Below are 22774 nucleotides of genomic sequence, written 5' to 3'. Positions count from 1 at the left end.
GTATATGTCTGAATTCCCAACATATAGGTATATCCACAGTAAAGGACTTTATTTTTCTATAACTAGATAATACCTACCACTATTCCACTATTGGCCCTTAAAAATCAAAACCGTGTATTTCTTTCCCTCAAACAGGGACAGAAGAGCAAGTTCATAATTTGGGGGACCAATGCTTTTAAATCTGAATATTATTATCAAGCACAAAGTTTTCAACTAAGATTTTTAATGAAGACAATAAAGTGTTAAGGTATAAAAAAACCGTGCTTTTAATGCCAACAGAAGTTGAAGTTTGTGAAAATTTGATTGTTTTACTTGCTCTCAGAAGAGAATAAAATGTTATGTAAAATTTTGTTTCAATGCCAATGGAAATTGAAGTCTGGGGAAAAAAACAATCTTGTGTTATTTGCTCTCAGAAGAATGTTTTAAGAGATATTTTTCAATCTTCATGTAACCTTCAATTCTGATGGCTTCCTGGAGAGATCCGACGGCAGTAAAGAACAAATTCCAGAAAAAATTTTTGCTCCCAATCTCGTCACATTTCCATGACCTGTTACAGTGGATATACCTTTATATATGTGAAGTACAAGACAACTCTCTTAAAGTGCCAGTTTACCTTTGGGGACGATGATTTGAATTACGACATCTGATGTGCATGTATTGTATTAATATGTCACAAAACACACTATCATGCACAAATTGCGCCGTAAAACTCTCAAAATTTGAAATAATCACGATGTTTCTGGTCGATCAGGCTGTAGCGTAACTGTACACGGTTTTCGAGCCCGACGCATGAATATTTCCATCGGCCGTTGCTCTGTTGCGCAGTGGGCTACGCTCGGCGAGATGCGAGGGTGATCAGCCGCCGTGAGTTCCTAACCCACGGTTCCACACGAACGTTCCCGTTGATCTCGTGATGAGTGCAAGTCATCCCTCCCCGCACGGTCACTCCTGACCAGTACGTACACTGTATGTAATGTACAGTGTACGTACTATGCATAGCGCGTACGGACTGCTGTGGTGTTTCACTGATCGCTACCTAGCTAGCTGTCCGTTTCGCGACTGCTGAGCTGCTTGCGTCGATGGTTTCACCGACCGGATGTTTTGATCGCGCGGTTTTTCCCTTCGATGTTTTTAGCTAGCTAGCTAGCTACTACAACAGCTGCTGGACTTCGACACGCACTGTACTCAAATATGGACGGAATAGAGACGACGAAGAGACCTCGTGTCTCCTCGTCAGAAAAAAAAAGAAAGTCGAGAGCAAGGCAAAGAAGGTATAGACAAAACAGCAATGTCATATCAGTTTCATCAAAAACTGCCAACACGCTAAGGAAGATCGGAAAAGAGAATGCAGTACCCAGCCTGCACGGGGTGATATCCCTTCTTATTTTGAGGTGAGTAACCTTTACTAGTAATAAGCCCGGGCCCTAATTAGTGTCTGTGATCTACCCCGTCTGGTGACGTGACTGGTAGTGGTATCAGTGCAGTAGTAATTTTTACGTAGGCTCTAGTAGACTAGCTGGATCATGGATGGACACTGTCACGTAAAGTTTACACTAAAAACTCTAACATTCTCACAGTACTGTTGTCAAGTCATTATTTATTGCACACTAATGACATGTAGCTTACTGTAAGTACAAGACATCGATGCCATGCCCATGCATCGCATCGCTGATTTCTATCATGTTTCTCTAAACGTTAGGCACCTACATGAACCATGCTAACTATTATAAACAACAACCAACTTTTAGAGAACTGTGAAAGTAACAAGGTTATAGATCCAATCTATCTGCAGAGACTCCAACCCAAAGTACCTTCTGATCTGGAGATTCTCCCGCCTGAAACCCCTAGCAAACGGGAGACTCAAAGTTGATGTGTGCGAAGCGCGAAATTCCCAGGGTTCTAGACGCTCTCTGGTGCTATCTAAGGCTTATTTTTCAACATACGATAGAAATATGTAAGAAATCCTTTCCAACGGGAGACAAAGAGCCAGGGTGGGAGAAATTAAATCTCAAGCGGGAGAACGGGAGATTTTGCAAAAATGGGTTTTCAGCGGGAGATCTCCTGTCGAAAAAGGGAGAGTTGGATTTGGAGTCTCTGTATCTGTGCAAATACAGCTCCGACCCTCTGTAGATGAGATACACAAGTTATAAAGGTTACAGGCAGGCGGATATTTGCAGTCATTTTTGTTCTCAGTGACAGTGTGCAGTAAAATTTACCTAGATTATTATTATTTAATATTAACAACTATTGTCATTTTGATTCTAACGTTAGAAAATCTATCAGTTTAGTATCCAGTCCTACAGTAGCATAGAATCTAACATTGTTACTAGTGTTACTGTTAGTTGGTATGTACCTACCTGCCTATAAAAGCCATAACTAACTTTTCCATATTACTTGGGGCCTACCATATACCAGTATTATTTTTTCCATTAATCTAATAAATTTTACATAATATCTCAGCCTGTAGTGTATGATAGGCTGAGATTGCTACCATAATACCAGGCCGGGCCTATATCGCTTGTGTAGGCATGGCAGTATTGCATCCAAATCCGACCAAGACCCCATATTTTGGTAAATGAAACATAGAAATTGCAGTCGGGCCAGGCAGGTTGACAGCTAACGTTAGATATCTAACTCTGTACACCCATAGCCCTACATATTTTTTTAGAGGTTCTACATTTGGATTCTACGTAATATCTGACAACAAATTGACAACTGGGCAAATGTACCGTACCTGCTGCGCTACGCTGTTGAGTGTAGCACTGTTACTTGGTGAAAAAGTCTGTGACATCATTCACGAAAATAGCAACGTATAAACTACTACGTAGGCCTACAGTAGATTGTACTTCCACTTGGGTTTGAACCGGAGCAGCTACAGATGGACGTTAAAACAAATATATGTTTATTGAGCAAGATCTGTTTAAATCTTGCTGGATCAGTTTATGTGATTATGTAGGGGTGAGTTTCTTTCCATGCTTTGATTGTACAAGGAAAGAATTAATTTCTGTGGACTTCTAGTCTGGATGATGGTAGATTGAACTGATAGGAATGTCCATCTGCCTCTACAATTTGTATGCTTCTCGTCTTGCTCTTTATAGTCTTATAGTGCCTTCTATCCAAGAAAGTTCAGAAGTTGAGTGATGCTACATTCTCTACTGTAGGTAATGGTAACAAAACGTGCAGCTGGTCTTTTTATAAGAATAGATCTAGACCTAGCTTTAGTTTTATAAAAATCAAAATTTACAGAGGTTATGTAACGCTATAATCTAATGTCCTCATGAATTCACATGACATGACTTGTCATACACGAGACATTCAACTTTCAAGGTAAGCTGGACTCTACACAGAGAATCTGCATTTAGACCTATAACTGTAATTGTTTTGTTTTAATTTCCCCGGCAAAGAAAGAGGTAATATTTCTTCAGTGCTTGTTTGTTTCTGTGTGAGCATAACAATATTTTGGATAGATTGAGATGAAGCTTTCAGGAAAAATGGATAATGACACACAGACCAGATGATTCAATTTCGCTTGTGATGCAGGACTTTTTATGGATATTTGAAGGCTTGCAGTATACAGTCAATGAATACTTATACGAGCGCACTATTTGTGCTGTGCTCGGGCAAGGCACCACATGGCTGGAAGCTGATGATGCAAACAGTCGACCCTATGATGGGAAATTGCAAGCATGCATGTGGGTGGAAATTAGCTGCTGCTTCGGTAGAGGTCTGTGCTCTTTGAGTGCTTTTCTAGTTTACTATGCCATTTTTAGAATGTCATGGATCCATTAGGACACATCTTATTTTTCTTTTCATTTTAGATACCAACAAATGTCATCCTCACCAGGCCCAGGAGAGGCACAGTACCAGAATAAGTGAGCACTACTTCATTGTCACATGTTATATAGAAAGGCTAAAAGGTGTTTTTCAAGTTGTTGTACATGTAGTTTCTCTTTTTCTTCTGATTACATACTATTTGCAAGACTTCCTGATGTTCCCCTCCCCAACACACACACACACATAATTGCAAACTTCAAAATGTCATAACTTCTTGATTTTTCATCTGATTACACTTACAGTGAAAATTTTTACCATTGATCTTGTAAGATGAAACTTTTTTTTTTTTTTTAATCAGACTAACTTATAATTGGACTGGATTTTTCCTTTAATTTGTCAAACAGTGATTCCTACAATTCATGAAGAGTAAACTCGCACAAAATAACAGCTTCTATACAGTGCTGTTACCCCAAATGGGGTCATGCAGAGTGTTTGTGGATATTCTCACCATCATTCAATGAAGCTCCTTGCCTTTCTGAAAAGGTCTTGAAATTGCAAACATGTTTCTTGCAGGTATCCACAGACATCTACTCCAAAAGGAGCTAAGGGCACTCCATCATCTGCCAAGAGGTGGGTTTGCATGTTCAACTCCATTACTGAAATATTATGTTGTAATTTTCGCGTACAGATAATTGGGGAGGTCACATATTTTTTTTGCGAGATGTTGTTTCGCGAATTGCAACCTACAGAGTTGTACGGCAATTTAAAAATACTATTACTCTAGCTTCTGGCGACATTTTTGCATGTTGTTAAATCTGTGATCCAACTGTGATTCGCGAAAATCTTGCAAATGAAACCCTTCCAAAAATAACAGCTTATACAGTATTTCTTTCTGCAAACAAGGATATGACTGATACAAAGAGCAAAGGAACCCTATGGCCATATTCACAAAAATGATTAACTTTAGACCTATTTTATCTGCATGTCAACAGCTGAATGTCTGTTGGCACATACAATTTCTAAATCACATGTACTCAAAAGATATTTGCATTTCTAGCCACAGTTTCAATTTAAACCACCTCTGTAAATATTAGCCTATGGAACGTTGCAGACAGTTATGTGTTGTGTGAGTAATGCAGCAGCACAATTTATTTCCATATAAAGGCCTGTCCTTGAATACGTGATACCATTTGTCTCTTTTCCATGTGCAAAAAATGCCTTGAAAGGTATAGATTGATTAGCCTCTTTTCAAGTGAATTTGTGTGTTTATGTGTGTTTGTGTGTGTGTTGTTTGTATGGATTTGAAAATTCACACTTGGAGAAGAAACAGTTTTTGCTCCCGTAAACGTGAAGGCTCAAATGGATTTTAGAAGGGCAACAGTAGAATAATTACTTTTGTGAGCCCTAGCCCATGTACTTTTTCCTTGTTCCCTGTGTTGCATGTCAATTTTGTCATTTTGTGTGATTGCATGTTGTATGTTACTGTTATTGGCATTTTCATTTGGCTGAATTGATAATAATAATGATTTGTGGTATGTTTGCTACCTCATTGGTTTCATGTGGGGTAATTGACACATTACTGATAATTCTTTCAGTCATGTCACCAATAAATCAGACTTGTGCCGGAGAAAATTATGTTATCAAGAACGTAAATGAGAACATTTCTTATTATGTATATACTTTTTTTTCGCGTACAGATATTTTCGCGAATGAGGAGTTCACAGACATTTTCGCAAGATGTTTTTGCAAATTGGCACAGAGGCCCACAAATACGCACTACTCTGGTGACATTTTTGCGTTTTATTAAATTTGCAGTCCACCTGAGATTCGCGAAAATTCAACCCTTGCAAAAAATAACAGCTCAGTATTTTGTGTGGAAATCAGAATTGTAATAGGGAACATGTGTGAGCTTTATTGTGTGTCAAGTCTACATCACAGATGTAGATGGTAATCTCATGAGTCAGACCCATGTAACAATCACACATCATTCAACTTACTGTTTCAGATCAATTTTGGTGATGTACAATTCTTGTTATCATGGAAACACATGACTTGTCTGCATACAAAATGTATTTGCAGATTGAATACATGGGTAGCAATTTTAATTCTAAACAGTACTCTGGTATGCCCAATATGAAATCACACTTAGGTAGCAATGGGTTTGCATTTCCCTCCTTTAAATGCAATCTGTGGTAGGGTTTAGTGGTTCTGTAGCTTTGAAGGGGGAGGGGGGGGGGGGGAGGGCGCTCTGAGAGCTGTAGACTTGGAAGAAGGGGCAAAAGCCTCATAGTACATTTTGTGCAGTGCATGGTATTCAGATCTGTGAATAACTGCAGTTTTAATCATGCCACGAGTAATGGATATTCTGTTCCTGTCAGAGAGGTTTTTTTCAATATTATTTTGATTTGATATGTGTAGTTTGCAAACATGAATTTCTCGTGACAAACATTTCATATGGCTGAAGTCAGTAATTTCCCATGTATGTTCTATTTTGTTTCCATTAACAGCTTGCCCTTTTTCAGTTCTCCCTTCGTGCCCGGCATCAAGCGTTTCAGGTAAGTGCCTTTATAGAAAAGATTGCTGTGTATTATCATGCCATAAGGTGTTCAGTTAGGCCAGTTTGCAATACGGTACATCATTTTCTTTGTTTTGTTCTTTCGATACCTGCTCCTGATGTAATTTGCAATGATGGTTGGGCATTTACTGTGCTACATGTTCTTCTACATTCATATTACTGACATTTGAAAAATTTGTTGGTGCTACAGATCTATGGCAATGTATGTATTGTACATGTATGTTGAGGGTTTATTTTTTTCCCCTTTCCCCCACTCCAGTAAACTACCTGACACTGAAGAGCCAGACTGGGACAGGTAATGTGTTTTCTTTTTTAATATATTGTCATATCATTAGTGCATGGAACACATTGTAAAAAATTTGAATAATTCTTTGTCATCAATGTCAGGTTTTTATCAAATACTTGATAACAGGCTGCTAAGATGTACATATGTGAAAATACCAACATAAATGAAAATGCAGCTCCTTTTTTGTTTGAAATAGAGCAAAGTGAATTTCTGAATTTGAATAATGAGGATGATAAACAAATTGGAGACTTTTGTGAAAATGAAATGGAATAAATGAATGAATAGATAAAAACGCATCATGCACACACATAACCACGTACAGTGGACTCCTGTTATAACAAAGTCCTTGGTACCAAATTTTTTCTTTCATTATATCGAAATTTTGTTATAAGCGGACAAATGAACAGTAAGGAACAAAGAGCTGATAATTTTGCGACCTGGAGTTACTTTGTTGTAACCAGAATGTCGTCGTGATTGTGTCCGTTATAACAGCAGTGCACTTTTAGAGCATATTAATCATTTTCATGGACAGATACTCATTATCGTCTCATTTTCTTCCCCTTTCTTTTCTTTTAACTTGAAATACTTTCCAATTACGATGTTACAGTTTTTAGAAAGGAACTGTTGGCCATAGGATTTATTTTTCTACCTCCACTATTCAAAGTGGTGCCGGAGGCATTATGTTTTCGGGTTGTCCGTCCCCATTCATTTATGCGATAACTTGAGTAATGTTTCAATGGAATTTTACCAAACTTGGTCCAAGTATAAAGTATGATGGGGCAATTAGTTAAGTATTTTTTAGTGAAATTGGCAGAGGTCAAAAGGTCAAGGTCAAATGCTAAAAATGTTGTTGTTTAAAATTACTATTACTCTAGCTTCTGGCGACATTTTTGCATGTTGTTAAATCTGTGATCCAACTGTGATTCGCGAAAATCTTGCAAATGAAACCCTTCCAAAAATAACAGCTTATACAGTATTTCTTTCTGCAAACAAGGATATGACTGATACAAAGAGCAAAGGAACCCTATGGCCATATTCACAAAAATGATTAACTTTAGACCTATTTTGTCTGCATGTCAACAGCTGAATGTCTGTTGGCACATACAATCTGTAAATCATATTTACGTAAAAGAAATTTGCATTTCTAGACATGGTTTAAATTTAAACCACCTCTGTAAATTGGAGCCTATGGAACGTTGCAGACAGTTTTGTATTGTGTGAGTAATGCAGCAGCACAATTTATTTCCAAAAAAAGGCCTGTCCTTGAATACGTGATACCATTTGTCTCTTTTCCATGTGCGAAAAAAGCCTGGAAAGGTAGAGATTGATTAGCCTCTTTTCAAGGGAATTTGTGTGTTTACGTGTGTTTGTGTGTGTGTTGTGTGTATGTATTTGAAAATTCACACTTGGAGCAGAAAAAGTTTTTGGTCCTGCCAAATTGAAGGCTCACATGGATTTTAGAAGGGCAACAGTAGAATAATTACTTTTGTGAGCCCTAGCCCATGTACTTTTTCCTTGTTCCCTGTGTTGCATGTCAATTTTGTCATTTTGTGTGATTGCATGTTGTATGTTACTGTTATTGGCATTTTCATTTGGCTGAATTGATGATAATAATGATTTATAGTATGTTTGCGACCTCATTGGTTTCATGTGGGGTACTGTAAAAGTGGATTTTTTTGCGAGACTAATTTTTTCGCCCTTGGCCAGGTCAGAAGAGTTTCGCATGTTTTTAATTCCGTGGAATCAAGACATCACGCACAGGAATATATGGCGTGCAAAAAAATTTGTGTCCTTTTATTTTCGCGCTAGTTTCTGGTTGCGCGAAATGTGCGAACATTTCAACACCGCGAAAATTTCCACTTTTACAGTACGGTAATTGAAACATTACTGATAATTCTTTCAGTCATGTCACCAATAAATCAGACTTAAATGCCGAAGGAAATTATGTCATTATCAAGAACATAAATGAGAACATTTCTTACTGCATACGCTTTTATTTTTTGCATACGATATTTTCGCGAATGAGGTCACAGACATTTTCGCAAGATGTTGTTTTCGCAAACTGTCACAGAGGCCTACAAATGCGCACTACAAATCTTGTACTACCTTAGCGTATGGTGACATTTTTGCATGTTGTTAAATTTGCAGTCCACCTGAGATTCGCTAAAATAACAGCTTATATAGTATTTTGCATGGAAATCAGATTTGTAATAGGGAACATGTGTGAGCTTTGGTGTGTTCCAAATCTACATCGCAGATGTAGCTGATAATATCATCAATCAGACACATGTAACAATCACACATCTTTGAGCTTACTGCTTCAGGTCGATTTTGGTGATGTTTCTCCATATCTACACTGTATGCAATGCCCAAAGGTATATTCTTGAAACGTAGTGTAGACATGTACAAGTGTACTACTGTGTAAAGATTCTCCAGAGAGAGTTTCCTGTCATAAGGTCAAAGGTCAGGTCAGGTCAGGTCAGGTGAAAATGTTAATATTTCACTTTTCTTGCTAATGGTTCAATGTGTCTTCATTGAACGTGGTACACATGCTTGCACTGACTGGTAGGGATTATCTATGGAATTTAGGGGTCATGGGTCAATAATCAGGGGGTCAAAGGTCAAGGTCAACTCCTCAAAATTTCAATATTTATTTTGTAATGTAAGTATACTTTTTCATCATACCTTAGAAATTACTTGGTGCATAAACTCTATATAAGGGTCAGTCAAAAGTCAAGTAAAAATCCTCAATTCCCCAAATACATGTAGGAGTGTACATGCATTCTAAGAAAATTATAGCAAACCTAGTTCAAGGAAAGTGAACATTCAAGACATTTCTGACAAACCTGCCATTTCATTATTTTGCCAGCTATGTGAAACTGTCGTCACACATTGTGAAGACATTGTACTGCAACTGTATACACTTTTTGGGAGAATCAATTATTATGACAGAGGCATACCATTGTTTATTTCTTACTTCTTCCAATGAATTAGTATTTTAATGTAACATATGTCATCTTCCCCATCACCCATAACTATGGCATTACTCTAATTATGATCTAATTGTGGTTGTAGCATGTCTGGAGTGGAGGAATTGACTGGCATGGACATTGAACCCGAGACTGCAAATAGGTAGGTACAGGTAGTCAAAATTTACACCTGTCACTGCACACTTATTTATAAAAATCATATTTATAACAAAAAGAAAATGGACATAATAAATGTGAAAATGCGACACCAGTCTCAAACATTTCAACAAGAAGTTCTTGAAAGAATTATATAATTTTATATTATGGTATAATTTCAGTGCTTTTGGTATGGTACCCACAGTTTAGACTAAATAATGGTATAATCTAGCATCCATAGCAACATAACTGCCTCGCAATGTAGTCCTCTTGTGGAAGATAGTATAATAATAACATATGATACTAGTAATTGAATGTTAATTACATCCAATAAGCTTAGTACATTCAGTCATTTCAGCCAGGTACCTACAACTTACCCGCCCTTTTGTCTTTTTTTCTTTGTGAGCAGTACGACACCACCGACACAGTCATTAGAACCTGACATTGGGTATGTACATCTATTTTATGTTGCAGACATCACCGTAACGGCTATGTTATATATGTTTACACTGAATGAAAGTGCCTTCACATGTTGATTTCATAAATACTTGTTCTTCAATGAAGTGACCTTGCTGGTGACTACTTTTGCAATCATTTGAAAAGTATTTCTTCAAATACCAGTGGTGTTATCATCAGTATTTTATATTGTTTGAGAATTTAAGTTTGTTCAGTTGTTATAATTGCTGTCTACTAGTACCTAGTATATGTACCTCAGCTTCGCTTCAGGCATGGTTACGGTTTTCATATCACTTAGGGCCCATGATTTTAACTGTGCCCCTCATAACGGTCATTATTTGTATACTGTGACATTTCATCTGTGACATAGATGAGATAATACACATAATGAATTCAAATACAATTAAATTTTGTCATTTTGCTGTATTTACTCATCTCCTTGATCTCTTCAAGCTATTGATTTATTCACTATCGACGCATTCAAACATGTTCTCAGTGTAAATCACCTGTTATTTTGTGATATCTTTTAATTTCTCTCTCTTCATTACATCATTTACACTATTAGCTCAGAGAACCGTGATTTAACACAATCAAGTGGAAAGGAAGCTCAAGAACAAGCCAAGTAAGGTTTTGGATGTACTGTTTGAATGTATCGTTCTTTATTTTTCCTTCTTTGTTTGATGGCACATTTTTACCATTGAAGGCGTAAGCTCGTACTCTGATTTATCAGACTATCTTTTATTTGGACTAATTCATCTTTAATCATCCAAACACAAAGTGACAATCCAGTTAAATGTCACACTCGAGCTCACCTATTTTTGTTTTCAGTTTTTGTTTCTGTTTTAGCCACAAAAAAAAAAGCCCAAAGAAATGTCCATTCTTCATCAAGTATGTTTGTAATAGATTGCACAAGAACATGCATGCCCTTTCCGTTATATGGTAACTTGGATAATTCTTTTTACATACCACTTCTTGAACAAAGTATATTCCATTCTCAATAGACACATATTTCTTTAACAACAACAACAAAAGTGGAAATTTATGTAGGGTCAGGAGATAAGGTGGTCTTATGATCTCACAAAATGTTAGACTTGTTATTATCATATTTATTTTTAGATTGGAATTTGTTTATTTTTTTCCTGTTATGTTCAGAAACACTTTTAAAAAAGGATACCTCCCCTTGAAATTTCATGCAATGTACAATGTACCACCATACAATGTATTACATCATTAATCGAACAGGCCTTATTACATATATGAAGACGACTATGTTTATGCACATAATAAACTTTAATTTGCTGATTTGACATATTCAGTCTCATTCCTGGCCTCAAAATCCATTTGTCAACCTGAAATTTCTTCTCAGATGTCCTGGCAGGCCACTTGAAAAACAAACAACAAAAGAGGCAAGCCCTGGCATGATCTAATAAATTGGTGCATGAAAGTATTTGTGATATTTTGTGATACAGAGTCAAGTCAAGTCAATTATTGCAAGTGGTTTTGTAAGTCGACTAAAAGTTTGAATAGATTTGAAATTTACCATACTATATGCGGAATCAACTATTAATTTTTTTCTCTTTTTTTCATAGCATAAGTGTGGAAGCACTGGAAATTGGGGACTACTTATATCCCCAAGAACAGATCTCGGACCATGACAGCACATCTTCATGGCTTCCAGAAGACTTCCATGACATGTAATTCTATTTCAATTACTTCTCTAATAGCTCACATAAGTCTTATTTAGAAGTTGTGTGTTCATCTGCCAGTTTTATATGTCTGTCTGTGTAAACACTCAAGATGTATTTAGCCATTATAAACCCTACTTTTGGTGCACATCACTCAAGGTGTAATGCACAAACTGTAGGGACAGTTTACAGTGGACAATATTCAGCAAGTGGATGTTCATCTTACAAGCAAAGATGCAAGGTTGCTTTTTCATCATAAACCAAGACATGTCTTCATAAAACAGTTCAAATGTTACAAGTGTCATAATCGACTGTTTAACAGCATGCAGTATGTATTTAAGTGTCCTGTGTTGATAATTGGAGATTGCAGAATACTCACTTTATTAAGAATGGATGTTATCATGAGAATTGGTATATTTGGCTTTCACATCATTCTATTAGACCACCAGCCCAAGCAGACTGCATGGGCATTGTGGAAGAAGTCTTTGGCGATGCAGATGATGGGGGAGAAGATGAGGAAGATGAGGAAGAGGAGGAAAAAGAAGCGGAGGCAACAAGATCTGGAATGCACAAAAAGTTGGATTCCGCTGAGGAAGCGCAGCAATGTCAGATGTACTTGGTGACTGCCTCCATCATCAAGGAGCTGGCAGCTGCAGCAAGGCCAGCGTGCAAAGTCTGTGGTGGCAGAACAGATGTCACAGTTCATCCTGTCGGCACATCGGGTCATATCGAATGGGTATATTGTGCAAAATAAAAACTCATTTTTGTTTTACAAGTACTTTTAACCTAACAGCACCTTCTCTTGACACATTTTTAAAAAAGGGCTTCATAAAAAACTATGATATCACTTAGTGTCAAGACCAGACTGTACATCAAGATCAACACCCTAGATGAATATTGAAGTGATCAGTGTGCTGTGGTCATATGGTGAAATCCCTTCATTTGAGCCATGTCAGGTATTTGCAAAGAATTTATCAGTGTATATGCTACCACATTTGTATATGAGCACTGAAGGAATGTTGTCATAATGTGCATTAAATGAATGCAAATTGCAAAACAATAAAGAAAATGGGGATAATGACCTTTGTCACTTCCGGGGATAAATTGTGCAGTTGGTTGCCTTTTAAAATTGCAGATAGGTGATAGTTATTCATATATGTAAAAATTATAAGTATGTTCATGTATGTGATATACAGACACAGACACACACTCACACACAAATAGATATTGGAGAACTATTCCAAAGCAGCAGACTGTCTAACACCACGTTGACTTCCTTTGGTGGCAATTGTAGATAGATTTGACTGTTGGCATTATAGTATCCTTAAACACATTTAATGTCTATACATGAGAAAAGCAAAAGAAAAAAAAATATTTATATTTTTTGATACTTTGTGTGTGAATAAATGTTTGGTCTTTAATTCTACTTGATGCAGGCTTGTAGACGTGGCCACATCGACAAGTATTGTCTCCAAGAGACATTAAACAGAACTCACGTCGGAGACCTGAAGTTGGGGGCTGCCATCCTGCTTTCGGGAAATAACTACCAAAAAGTTAAATTCATGGCCGACATCCTGGGATGGCACATCCTTAGCCGAAGAGTGTTCTATGCCATCCAGCATCACTACGTATGCCCTGAAGTTGAGGCCACTTTTGGGGGGATGTTGCAGAAGAATATTCATGATGTGCAAGGCCAGGAAGTTGTGGTGTGCGGTAAGGATATGCATGATGTTATTGCTGGTGCACTTTTCACAAATGCTTTTCAATTATCAGATGATAGCTTTTATGTGAACTGATTCACATCGATGTTGATAAAGTAACATAAGCCAGTAAGTATGTGTGTCATAATGAAATGGGTCAAAGGTGGAGAGAAAAAGGCTCCGAGCCCAAGAGCATGTACTTGCTCTCAGAACAATTTAACCATCCACAATGAAAACTGGTTAAAGGAATAAAAGCACTCAATACATTTGTGGTTATGTTAAACTTTCAATCATGCCTGGTGTCATTTTTGTAATTTTTGTAATTTTTAAATTTTTCTACCATTCATGTGAAACTGTTGTCTCACATTATCTGTTGACCCGGTAGGAGAGCCATGTAGTATAGCTGAGGCATATTAGCCACTTTAGTGACATTTCTAGTTTGTTTTCAATAGTGTTTTTGCATGTGTAACACTGGTAAATGAAATCTTTATTTCACTTCCTTGTATATGAGGCCCTTGAAATATAAACATGCATGTAGGTTTAGGTCGCTTTAGTGAATACTATGAAAAGGCACCTGGCAAAGTTTAACAGCAAAATTCAAATATCTCACACAGTCCAGCTAAACCTCAAGACCTATACTCTTTTGACTGCAGGTGATGCGAGGAATGACTCGCCGGGGTTCAGTGCCCAATACTGCACTTACACTACTCTCGACCATTCTACGAAAAGCATCCTAGACGTCCAGTTTGTGGATAAACGGGAAACAGGGGATAAGTCCCCAAACATGGAGACTCTGGCCCTTGTTCGAGCAATCGAAATGGTATCCAGCAAGGGCGTAAAGATTGCGGAAGTGATCACTGATGCCCATCCAGTGATCACAGCACTGCTTAGTAAGCATATTCTGTTTAAAAATGAAATAAAGCTGGCTTTTGAAGTTTTCAGAAGCAGCCTTGCATTACCTTATTCAAATGTTACAACATGGAATGCATAGATAGTGCATATTTGCATACAGTCAACCCTGCCTAGTTGTAAGTTGATTGGAGTGGAGAAATAGCTTTGACTTAGAGAAAACTAAATTTGTGCAGGGTTAATTTAATCAATACAATAAATGAGAATGGGACTTGAAAAGATGATGTACATAGCCAATTATTTTATGTTTGTGTGTTTTGGTTATGAAAGTTTTTAACTTACCTGGGGGGGGGGGGCCTTCAGATCTCGGCCGTTGAATCCGTGATCGCCGCAAAATTTTGCATGAACATAAAGCCAGATGTAATCTACAAGACTGTAAATTTTCAAAAAAATGTGCATTTTCTATTTTAAATCAATTAATTATGCAAATATATGCAAAAAAAAACAAACTAATTTTCGTCTGTAATTGGCTTATAAAAGCTTATGGAATGCTGATTTTTGGGGTAAATATTTTTAGTGACATTCCAAACTTTGTGAGAAAAAGAATTTCAGTATCATAATTAATTTCTTACGTTTTTTATTGTTTTATCAATTTTTTAATGTATTTCTTTGTTTTTACAAACTTTTATTTGTGTTATTTTTTCAGCAGAAATTGTCACACACATTTTTTGAAGCATAATTATTCTAAAATAATTGATTTCAGCCATTAGAATTAAAACATGAATCTTTATATGAATTAATTGAAAAAACGCAATTTGTATTGACTTTGTATACAAAATCATGTTTTCGAGCAATTTTGGGGTTGACGAAAATTTTTTGAAGGGGTGTGGCTTCGGAACGGTATGCCCGGGCGCAACAAATTTGGTCTCAAAAGTTGCGCGAAACTTGAAAGTAAAAAGTCAGCGAACGGCGCGGTCCAAAAAATTTTGCGCGCCAGAATGGTTGCAGAATTCATTGACCCCCCAGGTAAGGTAGAATGAGGGGAAAAGACAAACATGATATATGTGATGCCTTTGACTGCATTTTACATTAGAAATCAATTTTGGAGCAAAAGTTATTGCTTTACATGTAATTGAAGGAAGAAAATTAATTTACAGGTTGAAAAGTGGATTCTGCCTGGATGTTGCATGCACCCGACTTTGACGGATTAAAGTTATCTTGTGTCCCAGTGTTTGCCTTGTAATGTAATAATGTTCTGCACATTTGTGTCCGTAGAAAAAAGACACAGTTGACCAGCAGGACAATTCGATCACAAGACTTCACAGATTTCAATTGTTGTTTTCATCTCACCTTTTTTTCTTGACAGAGAGGGAATACCCAGAGATCCTTCACAGCTGGGATGTGTGGCACGGGGCAAAAAACCTCGGGAAGAAAGTGGCCAAGGTATCTGATCAACATTTTTGTGGCAGTTTAGTATAATCACTGTTACAGATTTTGGTATTGAAGTCTGCATCGCCGGGCCTCAAAATCTGTATATTTATCTGTATATTGCTGCATGAAAAGTCCGGAAAATTGAAAGAAGAAAGATGAATAACATGGTTTGTTTGTGTTTCCAAATCTTTCCTTAGCACACAGTATTTTTTTTATTGTAGTCTTGATCCATCCAAATGTATGTCTTCCAGTTATGTTCACAAATTTCTACCAATGATGCTTATTATGATATCAGTTTTGAAGTATAAATTAATGTTTCTGCATTATAGTTGTAGATTTGAAATATTTGTGATTTTGTTCCTTTTTTTCTTTCTTTTATTTTCGTTAGGCATCTACCACTGTGAGAAATCAAGCTTTGAAGTACTGGGTGAAGCACATCACCAATCATTTCTGGTTTTGTGCAGAGACATGTGGCGGCGACATTGACCTCTTTTTTGTATGTATGGAATATTTATCTATGAATTTATTAATTGTTAATTTATTAATTATCATTATTTCATGTATTATTATCTATTCATGTATTTGACTTCACATTATGTATTTACAGTACATTTTAAAGACGATAGTCTGCAAAAGTCAATGATACTTACCTTTTGATTAATTTCATGTTTCACTACACTACTGAATGCCAAACACCATTTTGATCTTGAAAATGTTAATTTTTAGAGGGAAAAAGTGAAATTAAACTTTTATTCCTTATTTGTTTTGTTTTCAGTTAGGTCAAGTGATATCTTAGGTTACCATGGCATTAAATTTTTTGTGTATAAATCTTTGTTCACTGCTGATATATTAGCTTTACTGTGAATCATGTCATCAATGTATATTTATGTGCAAGCAGGGAGATGTTACAGAGATGGAGTGGCAACTCTTCGTAATTCATGCAAACATATGTATGGGTTCAAGGCGTTACAATGGGATGTCTAGCATTCATTCCACTACGCTTTGAAGTCATGCGCTGCACTGCTCTAGTTGCAAGACAAAGTTTGGAGATGAAGAGTGCATTTCACCTTTTGTTGAATTACAAGCTTTATTTCAACCTAAAATTTTAAATGAAATATGCGAATTGATGTAGACTACTTCAAGAAAGAGTTCAATATAATTAATATGTATTTCTAGTATCTCTGGAATGCGCAAATTGAAATGAAATGATAGGCCCTCTTTAAAACCAAATATTTTGTTATGCCTCCACCACGAAGTGGTGCCGGAGGCATTATGTTTTCGGGTTGTCCGTCCGCCCTTCTGTCCGTCCGTAATGAGTTTTGTGGACGAGGTAACTATCAGCACATTTTGAGGTATCCTGATGAAACTTGGCATGTATGTGTATTAGGGATTTATGTGCCTACCAACTTTTTGGTAGGCATGCACATGCTCAAGGTCAAAGGTCAAGGTCAAATACATAAAATTTCACTATTTCTATCATATCTATGCAATGCCTGAGGATATTTGCTTGAAACTTAGTGTATACATGTATTACCCGATTAAGATTCTCTGGTGAAAGTTAGGGTCATGAGGTCAAAAGGTCTAAAGGTCAAGTAAAGATATTAAAACTTCACCTTTTTTCTCTGTACCTTTGAAATCGTTCAAGGTATCTTCATGGAGCATAGTATATATATGATACGTGTACTGACTGGCAGTGATTATCTAGAGAATTTAGGGTTCATGGGGTCAAAGGTCAGGGGTCAAAGGTCAAGGGCAACACTTCATACTTTTACTATTTCCCTCATGTTTATGCAATGCCAGCAGGATTATTATTTTTTTCACTTCATGTATGCATGTATAACCTAATAGAGATTCACTGGAAAGTTTTTTCTGTGTCTTTTGTTTTTGCCTCAAAGGTCAAAACGTCAAAGATCGAAAGTGCTGAACTAACTTTTTCCTCCATATCTTGGAAATTTCTCAAGTTATCTTGAAACGTACTTCATATTTATGCATGTTCTTACTGATAGTAATTATCTTATGAATTTCAGATGAAAATGGTAATGTACTTTTCAATACAGAAATTGCGCTTTTTCTCTATACCTTTAAAATTACTCAATGCATAAATGTATGAATGGGTCAAAGTCAAGTTGAAGTCCTTAAATCCTAAATACATGCTCTCCTATTCATCCAATTAAACCTAGGTCAAGGAAGGTGAACATTCAACACATTTGTGACAAACTTGTCATTTTAATATGTTGCCAATTTTGTGAAAATGTAATCACACATTGTCCACATGTATTATCTAGACCTATTACAAGAATCATGCATTATGGCGGAGGCATACCAGTCGCCCTAACGACATTTCTAGTCTATAATGCACTTATTTCTGCATGTTAGGTTTCTTCCATTTAATCCGGTATATTTTGATCTTTCAAATAAAGTACTTCGCTAAAGCATGTTCCAGCCTGCTTTTAAACTTTTTGCTGTTAGAATTGTCAGTTTTACACTGCATTTTGATTTGCTGCTCTAATTGATGGTACACAAATTCATTGTAGACATCACATTTAAAGAGAGCGAATTCCAGTAGGGGCAAGTATTTCTTGATGTAAGAGCGCTATAGTCCCGATTATTGATGCTCTCTTTTGTCAAAGCACATGGGTAACACCTGTAGTTGAACGCATAACTTCTCAGTGCTGCGCATGACTTCAAACGAGAGCAGTAGTTGTCTCTCCTTCTTTAGCACTTCCCTGGTGCAACCCCACATAATGATCTTCCAGTGGTACTTTTTGCAAAAAAAAAAAAAAAAAAAACATATTTAGAAATTATTTGTAACTGTGAAACTATTTTTTTCCTCCCTGCATCAGTTCGATTAATTGAAATTTGTCTGAATTAAATTGCATACATGTATGTTTTTACCTTGTTACATGTTCACAGTAATGTGAAGACACAAAATGTAGCTTTGGGACATACGACAGGTCCTTGGCACTTTCTTGGTTACATTTATAAAGTAAGAGCCTTTTTTTTTGTGTGTCTTATAATGTGATTTCCAGAACAAGTGGAGAGGAATTGTGCATCATGTGTGCAACACGCATGAATGGTTGCTGACAGGGGGATACGGGGGCCAGCCACGGTGTGAACACGGGGATTTGCCGGAGAGGCAGGAATGGCTGTCACCTGGGACGCCACCCCACGATGCACTTGTTCGCATTGTGTTAGACAAAAAGTTCATCAACACCCTCGTGAAGTTTGTGAACTTCAGGTAAATGTTCCCTCTTCATAATATAGCCATCCTTCGCTTAGTCTTCTGAATATGATGCATAGTTCCAATGGCTTCCCTTCTTTTTAGTGGTGGTCTGGGAAGAGTCATTGAGATATTTAGTTATCCTGCAGGTATTTTGTCATTTTCATGTAGACATTTGTGCATGCCTTTACGTCTTGTATTTATGTTCCATTGTTAGTAAGTGTATGTACATAGATATGTAAATAAACAGAGAGGTTGTTGTGTGCTTTCTTTATATTCACCTTTATGAAATGATGTGTCTCAGTTGTAATGCACAATCAACGACAGCATCTGGCACAAAACAGCAATTGTAGAAGAGATTCAGATGGTCGTACTGAGTAAAAAATAAAAATGATAAGTACCTCCTGCATAACCTAGTATTAGCATTATGCTGTTTAGTGCCAAGGAAATGTCAATTTATCTGGCATTTTTTGACTTTTGGGGTTTTTTTTTTTACCTCTCATGCATTTCAGGCACACTGGCGAACTGGAATCGCTGCATAACCACATATTGATGTACTGTGCGAAGAGGTACTCCTTTGGGTAAGGATAAGTTGCCAGCATTTACAAACGAGTTTTATGTTTGTTTGTTTGTATGTTTTATTTTGGTTTTGTTGTTGATGTTTTATCTTTGGATAGATGAAAAAAATGCTTTATGACAAAACTCTACTCTATAGCTCTTAAAACTGATTTCTCCGTAATAAAGCAAAACTTGGCTCAATTAGCTTTACAGTTGTATTTCATTATTTTCATGTTAATGATTATGAAGAATTAGGCACATAATCAATGCCGAAAATATTCAAAATGAAAGTTTTCTCAATTGCAGGCCACAATCTGTGTGAGGAAATATGTTGATTTATCCTCAATTTATTGATAGCTATTATGTAAAGTTTTGATATATATTTATTCATGAAATTAGACTATGGAGCAATGTAATTAACCCTATTTCCACTTGGGGGGGGGGGGCAATATGCCCCCCAACCCCCAACCCCCCCCCCCCGACATTTCGCATGATTATTTCGCAATGAGCAATGGTCTTGCCACCACATTTTAGGACTTTATTCTTTCAAGTATCACGGAACCTTTGAGACCAAATTTGTTGCTCCCGGCCATACCGTTTTGAAGCCACGCCCCTTTGAAAAAAATTTGTTGACCCCAAAAATTGCTCAAAAACATGATTTTGTGGACAAATCCGATGTAAATTGTGTTTTTTCAATCAATTCATGTAAAAATAGATATATTTACTTTCAATGGCTGATGATTTATTTTAGCTTGATAATGTTCTATAAAGTTTCTGCGGCAAATTTTGACGCTAAAAATCAAAACAACGAAATACATAAGAAATTCAATACACATTACAATACATAAAAAAAATATGAAGCCGAAATTTTTGTTCAATATTATTGTTGAGGAAATTGAAAAAAATATGTTTACCAAAAATTAGAAGTCTTGGAGCTTGAGTGTTAGACTTCTAGGCAAACAATTATTCTTGTATAAATTAGCATGAATCAAGTAATATAAAATACATGGATTAGAATTTGAAAAATATAACTATATACTGTAAAACGAGAAAATTTCGCGTGCACTTTAATTTCGCGAATTTCGCGAGCGCCAAGATTCGCGAAATTAAAATGCACGCAAAAGTCCTTGTTTACACTATATGCATTGAGCACCAGTGGCACTTCGCGAAAATTTCATGCCACGAAAATGGCTGTCGGTTCCAATTCGCGAAATTTTCATGCCGGGAATATATCATGTTTTACAGTAATCTGTTAGATGACATTGACCTCTACCTCACGCGATCCACGACAGAGATCCGAAGAAGGGGGGCCAAAAAGCCCATGATGGTTTCAAGTCCCGAGAAAAACCTTGTGGGATTAGGGTTTATGAATATTAATTTGACTACCGGTATATTAATATGAATCAAAATTGATATCAAGATATCACTACATCAATATGAGGCATGCACATTTGCCCAAGGGGTCATGACCTCCTAATCATTTTCTGCTCATGCACTTCTTTGTGCTTGTTTGCATGAAGGTGGATGGCAGCTGTGCAGAAAAAAAAATAGCACTCACTAAATATCCAGGCGTAAGTACACTTGTGTAAAACATTTAAATGTTAAACATTTCATTGATGTGCAGGTACGCTGCCTACAGAGCCCGTAATCTGTTGGCCATGATAGATTATCAAGAACACAAGGACAGACCTATGGCTCTTGACAAGGAGGGAGCGCCAAAGTAAGCTACTTCGTATTTCCACAATTAAAGGGAATTACAGTGTATTCCATGATGTTACTTTTTTTACATTTTTGATATTGTTTCCAAGATGTATTGCTACATGAGAACATGTGTAACAATCATCAGATTTATATGTGTTTACTGTTAACATAAGTATAAAGGTCAAGTATGAAATGTAAATAGAAAATTTGTTTTTCAACTGAAACTCTTATATTCATTTGAAAAGGTAATGATAGTCCCTAAATATGATTGAACACTGCACTCCTGCATAAGACATGAAATGTATAAGGGGTATAGTATTTAGGAATCAGCATGTGGTAGAATGGGTGGTCTGTTGCAAATCTTGCATCACAACCTCCTACAGTTTTGAAGCAATTTAAGGGTAACTTGGGGGTACCTTATGACATTGAAGTGTACATGTAGATGGTTAAGACATTTTGTGTGTGTGTGTGTGTGTGTGTGTGTTTATAGCATGAAGCCTTGCTATAGTATCCACAATTTTCCCAAAACCTCGTGGAGAGAAGTGCTTCTTCAGTATTTAAGCAATTTATTTCAAATTAGGTATGTATACTCAACTATTGTTCAGTTATGCAAGACACCCTCCCTGTTTGTACTGACAAGGCCTTACCATGGTACCTGCATATTTGTTGTGGAATGAACTACTCCAACGATTGAACATTTGAAAAATTAAACAAATTAAACAATTACATGCATGCATGCATGCATGCATACACATACTCACATACACACAGGCACTGATTAAATATTTTTTCATAGAAGCCTACCATCTGGAGTGAGGGTATTAAAGGGACTGTACAGTACTGGCTGAGGTTAGGATTCAGCTTGAAATGTTTTGTGAGATATTCAGAAACATCTTGAAATGTTAAAGAGCATACAATTCAAAGGGATTCAAAACATTATTTGATGAAAATCAGTTTTGAAATAATTGAGATGTCTAAAAAATGATGTGGCATGGCAATTTTATTAGGAATTGTCTTTTATATATATATATATAAGCCATTTAAAGGCCGATTTTTATCAACCAAATGTTGAATGCTTCTTGAAATGACATGCTCTTTTACAGTTTGTAAGATATTTCTCATTATATCGTCCCCTCCCCCCCCCAAAAAAAAAGTTACGAACCTGAATCGTCAGCTCAACCAGTACTGTGCAGTCACATTAATCACCTTCAGTGATAGTTGTAGGTAGACTTAAGTATGCTACAAATGTTGGCAATTAAGAATAGCATACGTCTACTGCAAGCCTAAATATGATTTTAAGCAGATTGATTAATCAAATTCTGGGACTATTATTTTATGTTCTGGTAAATATCAGGCTATTCTTTTGAAAAACAAACAAAATATCATTGATATTTCATTATTTGGCCTTTAGGGT

General features: G+C 36.6%; 1 protein-coding gene across 1 annotated transcript in view; it reads left to right on the top strand.

Moving 5' to 3' along the window:
* The first annotated feature begins 945 nt into the window (after window positions 1-945).
* The window catches only part of LOC139714948 (uncharacterized), a 30014-nt gene continuing 8185 nt past the window's right edge, over window positions 946-22774 (top strand). The window contains exons 1-17 of the mRNA XM_071626599.1: window positions 946-1391; window positions 3819-3872; window positions 4348-4404; window positions 6282-6329; window positions 6609-6644; window positions 9711-9767; window positions 10170-10208; window positions 10782-10838; window positions 11806-11910; window positions 12343-12637; window positions 13338-13614; window positions 14255-14491; window positions 15817-15893; window positions 16270-16377; window positions 18911-19119; window positions 19614-19682; window positions 21284-21379. Of these exons, the coding sequence (XP_071482700.1) occupies window positions 1192-1391; window positions 3819-3872; window positions 4348-4404; window positions 6282-6329; window positions 6609-6644; window positions 9711-9767; window positions 10170-10208; window positions 10782-10838; window positions 11806-11910; window positions 12343-12637; window positions 13338-13614; window positions 14255-14491; window positions 15817-15893; window positions 16270-16377; window positions 18911-19119; window positions 19614-19682; window positions 21284-21379 (2021 nt within the window). The 5' untranslated portion in view covers window positions 946-1191. The remainder of the gene's footprint in view (window positions 1392-3818; window positions 3873-4347; window positions 4405-6281; window positions 6330-6608; window positions 6645-9710; window positions 9768-10169; window positions 10209-10781; window positions 10839-11805; window positions 11911-12342; window positions 12638-13337; window positions 13615-14254; window positions 14492-15816; window positions 15894-16269; window positions 16378-18910; window positions 19120-19613; window positions 19683-21283; window positions 21380-22774) is intronic.

The sequence above is a fragment of the Diadema antillarum genome, unplaced genomic scaffold, assembly GCF_040938485.1.
Source record: "Diadema antillarum isolate AM-2024a unplaced genomic scaffold, OU_Dant_1.0 scf00000045, whole genome shotgun sequence".
In the NCBI taxonomy this organism is placed as follows: Eukaryota; Metazoa; Echinodermata; class Echinoidea; order Diadematoida; family Diadematidae; genus Diadema; species Diadema antillarum.
This window is presented reverse-complemented; position numbering and strand designations above follow the sequence as displayed.